The 6,780-nt window shown below is 57.6% G+C and overlaps 1 protein-coding gene across 1 annotated transcript; it reads right to left on the bottom strand.

Moving 5' to 3' along the window:
• Positions 1-317: 317 nt before the first annotated feature.
• On the bottom strand, positions 318-5,697 carry LOC107126205 (heparan sulfate glucosamine 3-O-sulfotransferase 4-like). Its single transcript, XM_015429732.1, has 3 exons — positions 5,588-5,697; positions 2,412-3,086; positions 318-389 (listed from the first exon to the last, which is right to left on the bottom strand). The coding sequence occupies exons 1-2, from the start codon at positions 5,695-5,697 to the stop codon at positions 2,450-2,452; spliced, it is 747 nt and encodes a 248-aa protein (XP_015285218.1). The 3' UTR covers positions 318-389; positions 2,412-2,449.
• Between the last annotated feature and the right edge of the window lie 1,083 nt (positions 5,698-6,780).

Raw genomic sequence — 6,780 nt, 5'->3', positions numbered from 1 at the left:
GATGCACGAAGCAGCTCTTCTCCACTACCCCCTTTGAGGAAACCGTGTCGTCCGTCTCTTGCAGCAGGGGCGCCTCGGACAGGCAGAGGGTTCCAGAAGCCCTTGCCGAGGAGAAGAAGAAGATGGCTGACCCTCCCGCCTGCCTGTTTCTGGACTCACAAAGAGGCAGGCTTGGTCCCGCCGGGATGGCCCAGGGGGCCAGAAGAGACGTGTCCTTGGGACATGCTCCGCTCTCAGGCGCCTGCTGCTCTCGGAACATGGGAGAGGTGATTGTACGTCGTCTTCCAGGTGCAGAAAGGGAGCTTTGGCTACCGGCTGGTGGCAGTACGGGTCATGGATCTCAGGCTTAGGGAAGTCAGACGGTTCTCCAGCTTCAAGCAGATTCTGAGCTACGGAAAAGAAAAAGGAAAGGCAGAGATTAAAGAGGGCCAGGCCTCCTGGGGGGGGGGGGCTCCACCATGGAGGACCACCCCTTCACCTCCCACCCTCCCTCTCAAACACCTTTCCGGAAGGAACAGGCCTGCCTTTTCCCTCTTGCAAACTCTGGCTTATCCCAAGACCCAATGCCACTTTGGTGTAGTGGTTAAGTGGGCAAACTCTAATCTGGGAGAACTGGGTTTGATTCCCCATCACTCCTCCACTCGCAGCTGCTGGGTGACCTTGGGCAAGCCGTAGTTCTGATAAGAGCTGTTCTTGAAAAGAGCAGTTTGTGTCAGAGCTCTCTCAGCCCCACCCACCTCCCAGGGGTGTCTGTTCTGGGGAGGGGAAGGGAAAGGAGATTGTAAGCTGCTCTGAGACTCTGAGTGAAGGGCGGGGTATAAATCCAATCTCTTCTCCTTCTTCTCTTGGGCGTGGGCCACTTGACTGGCTGAGCCTCTGTGCTGGGGGGCCTTGGGTATTTTGCAAAAGAAGAATACCCCACCAGGGGGGGCAGATAGTGTGGTACGGCCCAGAGGCAGCTTCCTCTTCCACACTTGTGCGGAGAACGCATTTGGCCCTGCTGCTCCCTGGCTCGGTCTGCCTCGTGTAGGCGGATCAGAAAGGCTGATGCTAGATGGAGGACGGGTCCCGCCCCATGCTCCCTTTAAGCTGTGGAGTCTTGTGAGCAAAAGTTCTACTTTGTCAGCTCTGGGCATTAAAGCTGCAAGCGAGCGATTTGGCTGCTGCAGAAATTAGTTGGCTCTGGAGCCATCCTTCCGGAGCGGAGACAAAAATCTGCAAGCTGGAGTCTAAAAAACTGTGAGCTAGATCACACCAACTCAGCTTAGAGGGAGCACTGGGACCCCCACCCAGCCCTCTGTTTCTGTGACATGGGGGTGGGGGGAGTCTGTGCCTGTGTCTGCCGGCCTGTAGCCACAGTGGGAGCCCCCCGTTTGGGTGCAGTTTCAAGAACCAGCCCTTCACCTGAACCCGTCCGTCACTGAGAATTAAACTGTGGAACGCCAAGGCGCTCTCATTCAGCAGAAGAAACGACAGTTCCAATTACACATGAAACAATCTGAAGTCAGAGCTGGTGCACATTTCCAGTTTTCACGAAATAATAATTTCTTGGAGGTTGGTGGAGAAAGAGTGCTTCTCTGTCGAACCCTCTTTTTATAACTCACCGGGCAAAGGAAGACGCACCTGGAGACGAATGCTCCCGCGTATGACCCGTGAATCCCACATGGACGAGGCCTCAGCCCCAAGCGCTGGGAGGCCCAGACTGGGTCTTCTTGAGCCACGGGAGGGGCCTGGAGCCACCCCCCTGGGTCTGTCTGCCGTGTGGCTTCTCTGAGCCTGGGGGTGGGGACTCCCAATGGGAGCCTTCTGCAGGCCTGAAACGGGGCCGGAGGGGGGTGTCACTCGGTGAGTTCACCACACAGACACACAGCGGGAGTCAGGGCGGTGTAGGGGATAGCCTGGCGGATTAGGACCCTGGGTGACTTGGGTTCGAATCCCCACTTCTGCCATGGAAGCTCACTGGGTGACTTTGGACCGGTCACAAGCTCTCAGCCTGACCTGCCTCACAGGGCTGTTGTTGTGAGACAATGGAGGAGGGAAGAATTTCCTAAAACCTGCTTTGGGAGGGAGGGGGGGGAGAGAGAGAGAGAAAGAAAGAAAGAAAGAAAGAAAGAAAGAAAGAAAGAAAGAAAGGAAAGAAAGAAAGAAAGAAAGAGGGAGGAGGAGGAGAGAGAGGAAAGAAGGAAGGAAAGAGAGAGAGGAAGGAGGAAAGAAAGACAGAGGAAGGAAGGAAGGAAGGAAGGAAGGAAGGAAGGAAGGAAGGAAGGAAGGAAGGAAGGAAACTGCAAGGACATGAGAATGTGGGATCTGTTGGTCCGCCTCGAAAACATCCCCACCTCTCTCCAAAGCAAGATGGCTGCCCGATGTGGGCAGGCAAAAAGGAATTCCTTCGCCCGAGGCCCCCCGCTTACCTCTGGATAGGAGGCGGCATCCCCGGCAGGCCCCGGCCTCACTTCTCCCCTTCCTCCTGCTCCCACCGGAAGTCCTCGCCCGTCATTTGGTAGAACATGACGTTGAAGGGCTTGTAGAACTTCCGCAGCCTCTGGATGACGCTCTGGTCTATCCTGGGGTGAGTCCGGCCCTTGGACTTGCCGAGGCAGCGGGGGGCGCTGCTGTCCTCGGGCTTCTTGAGGCAGGGGAAGCCCTTGGTCTGGTTGAAGTAGAAGTACTTCTCCGTCACGACCCGCTTGAGGCCCAGGAAGTCCTGCACCTTGGCCATCTCCCCCGCCGGGTCCTCGATGAGCCGCTCTCCGCTGACAAAGTGGATCTGCGAGAGGGGGAAGTGCTGGAGCCAGTTCTCCAGGTGGAGGGCGTAGATCCCGATGCGGATGGCGCTCCAGGAGGCGTCGATCAGGCCGAGCGTCCGGTTCTTGAAGGCCAGCACCTCGAAGGTGGGGATGTCCGGCTTCTTGGAGAGGGTCTGGGTGTAGTCGGAGATGGCCCGCGTCACGGGGTCGCGCACCACCACGATCAGCTTGGTCTCCTTGGCCATGGCGTGGATGCGCTGGGGGGCCTCACTGGTGACAAAGTAGCTGGGGGTCTTCTCCATGGTGAGCTGCCCCTCGAGGGTCTTGGGCATCACGTCCCTGGAAGGCAAAGAGAGAGATGGAAGGGGGTCAGGGTGGGCACGGGCTTTTCTCACCAGCCCAGGCAGCAGAGGAAGCCCAGCGGAGCCCGGTGGGTGGGTTGGTTGGTTTTCTCAAATGTTTACCCCGCCCTCCCATCCGAGGCTGGCTTAGGGCGGCTTACATAAAATCAGCATATATATATATATATATATGCAATTAAAACATTTAAACCAAGCTGAAGCTAATTAGCAATAACACAATAAGTGCTAGTTTGTTGTTGTTGTAACTGAGTCAACGATGGCTACTCTATAAGTTCTTTCTTCCCAGAACTGGCTCCTAGATCTATTTAGGGCAGGGGTGTCAAACATGTGGCACGGAGGCCGGATCAGGCCCCCCCGGAGGGGCTCCCATCAGGCCCGCAGTGGAACCGGCCATCTCCTGCTTCCAGTTCTGCTGCTGCTGCTGCTGCTGCTGCATCATCGCTTGCTTTGCCAGACTCTCTTAATCACTCAGCCATCCCATGTTTTAACCGGGGTCCTGGACTCAGACCTCTTGAGCAAGAGATTTCTGTGGTGAATGTCCATAAATCAAAAGTAGGTTTGCAGTTTACAAAGCTAATGTTTTAAGCATGTTTTTATTCTAATTTTAAAAACACCTTTGTGTTTGTGTCCTTTATAAAGTTTATCTCTCCGCTACCTGGCACTACATTTTATGACACACACGTGGCCCGGCCCAACAAGGTCTCATTTGTGTCAGATCCGGCCCTCGTAGCAAATGAGTTCGACACCCCTGATTTAGGGTATCTTCCAGGCGGTTGGCACAGGCTGATGTTATGAGTTCCAGGGACAACAGGGCTTCCTGTCTTCTGGCAACTCGTTGTCCCATGGTGTGTATTTTGGTGGCGCGGCTCCCTACTCCCGTCGGAAGAGCCCCTGGGTTGCCTTTGGCCTTCCCGCTCCCGGGCACGGCAAGGGTTAACGCTGGTCCTGAGAAGCCATTACGCAGTCAATTTGCCATCGGCATATGTAGACAAAAGTTAATTGACAATAAACCTGTCCCGTACCTGCCTGCGCCGCAGCCATCTGCTCAATTAAGTCTCTGCACTTCAGAGCCTTGTACCAAAGTGGTACATTTAGGATTACACAAGACCTCTTTGTTAGGAAGACATGCCTTTAAATGTCTCTGCTAATAAAACATAATACAGACGCAGATCCCCTGCCTCTTGTCCCGTAATTAGATTTATTTACTATCTGGTGCGCAAGGAGGAGCCGCCGAGTTTCCTTTTATCTCAGATTCACATGCGCCGTCAATAATTAACTGCGCCGGGGCCTCGCGTTTCCCCGGGAAGGGCTTTTCATTAAGACAGGAGGAGCAAGCCAGGCCTGCCGGGCCTCCGCGGGGAGCTGCACACCCTGGTCTGCGCCTCCGCCGGAGGGAAGGGGAAGGTGGGCAAGGGTGAGCCGGAGGCCCGAGAGAGAGCGCCTGGGGCACTCACCCCAAGAGGGATTCTGCAGGGAGGGAGGGAGGGAGGGTGGCCGGCCCTGGCCTGGGAAAGACGTGGAGATTTTGGAGGTGGTGCTGAAAAGCTCCTCCTCCCTCGCTCTGTGCCTCTGACCCCTGCCAGGGAGAGCTGGCCTAGGACTGGGGAGCCGGCTGGCAGGCCTCCATGTGCCGGGGCGGGGGGGGCAGTGACGGCCCCAGGTTTTTTTGCCCACTAGGTAAGGATCTATTCGGGGGCCTGTGCCATGCTGCAAAAGGAGCTCCAAAGAGGGCGGCAGAGGGCAAGCGGCACTTTCCCGTCATCCCGGGCTGTTCCCTGTGCCTGTCCCCCCCCGCCTCCTTCTCTTTCTGTCTGGGGGGCTGCAAAGAGGGACATGGAGGCTTCCTTTGCGGGGCGAGGAGGGGACGAGGCCGGCCAGAGTGGCGCCCTTGTTGAGCCATCGCCCTAGGCGACAGTCTAAAATTTAACAACGGGCCGGCCCTGGAGGGGGGAGTGGCTCGCTGGGCTTTGGGGGGGCTCCCTCCCTCAGGTCTGGGTGAGCGCCTAGCTCAGCAGCTCCCAGAGAAAGTTGGGGCACCGGGCAGACCCTGCCCTTGACGCAACTGGGAAGCCTGGCGGCCCGTTCCCCTCGGGTTGGAAGCGGCACCTTCCGTGTCGCGGTGAGGCCAGGCAGGCAGTCGCTCCCTATTTGCGGCCAGCCAGTGGCCGCCTTCCCATCCGCTCCGTCTGTGCGGCTGCAGCAGAGGCTGCCTCCGAAATCACCTCGGAGGAGGGGGGGGAGGTGCCTGAATGATGGCGCTCAACCGCTGGCTTCAAACGAGCTCTTAATTTTGAAAGGAAACGTTTTACGAAGTTGTGAATCTGCATGCTGCCAATCCCCCCCTTGTGGCTTATTTAAATCCAGATTATCCTGTTTATTCCTCAGACGCAGCTGCCATTTATCTCGGCGCAGGCAGCTTGTTCCTGACAGGCGGGGCGGCTTCCTCTCCCCCCTGCTCCAAAAGGCACCTTTGCTCACCGCACTTTGATGCCCGGGAAAGCTCCACGGCAGTCAACCAGGCAACACTGGTGCCGGTTGGCCTCCAGGCCCCGAGGGCTTGCTAGGGCAGGGGAGAACATGGCAGACATCTGTCTCCCGCTCCCGACCAGATGGAGGATGCCCCCTGGCAGGGCACCCTCCCTGTGCCTCTGCAGGCTGTGCTGCAGCCCAGGTGGCGGCCTGGTGGCGGTGGCAGCTCCCCGGGGCTCTCTTGGCACCCCAGCCAGACAGGCAGGCAGGGGAGACTCTTCCAGGGGACGGACTCCAGCCAGGCTGCCCGCCCGCCATTAAAGGCGGCAATCTGCGTGAAAGCCAAAGTCTATTTGCCGTAAGCCCCGGAGTCAAATCCCTTGTTGAATTTGCTCAAAGTGGGGAGGAGGAGAAGGCCTCGGGTGCCTGCTGCAATTTGCATCCATGTAATGTCTTGCAAATCTCTCCCTGGTCTCTGAATCCATATTCAAGACTGAAAGCATTAACTCCGAACTGTTGTGCTTAATGCAGAAAATAATGTTAATCTCTGGGCTCCTCCAGCCCCTTTGCATCAGCAACGCAAGCCGCCTCTCCAGAACGGGTCCATATGGCTCTAATTCCCCCCCCCACGGGGGGGGGGGGGGATTTTGGCAACCCTAAGCAGGGCTCCTAATGCGCTTTGGGAAGGCACATCCCGGCCCTCCCAGATGGTCCCCTCGGCGGGGGACTGGGTCATGACCGTAGCAGAGCCCCACCAGCCCAGTTCAAGGACCTGCCGGGTTCAAGGACTGGGGCGGCAGGATGGATCAGACCCAGGGAGGGGGCAGGTTCCGGGGAAAGCCTCCTTCTGCCGGGGGGGGGCCCTGTCAGTCGGAGCTGGCCACGCGGCGCTCCAAGGTCCGGAGGGCCGATGCAGGGCCAGAGAACTCCGTCCGATCCAGTGGCTCCTCCGTTGGGCTCTGAAGCACGGCACCCCACAGTGGCCTCTCTTGCCCCAAGAGCTGCACCCCGGAACGCCCTGGCAGAGGATGCCCAATTTACAGCCCCTCCTCATCCACAAGGCCCCGGGTAGGACTGGGCGGCAATACACAGACACACACACACACCCCTGTGGAAAGCACAAAGAGACAAAGTTAGAAACGTTTGCATGAAACCTGGAATACAATGGTTTCCCCCCTCCAAATTGGCTCACTCTTAAATCC

The sequence above is a fragment of the Gekko japonicus genome, unplaced genomic scaffold, assembly GCF_001447785.1.
Source record: "Gekko japonicus isolate JY-2015 unplaced genomic scaffold, Gekko_japonicus_V1.1 scaffold894, whole genome shotgun sequence".
Taxonomy (NCBI): domain Eukaryota; kingdom Metazoa; phylum Chordata; class Lepidosauria; order Squamata; family Gekkonidae; genus Gekko; species Gekko japonicus.
This window is presented reverse-complemented; position numbering and strand designations above follow the sequence as displayed.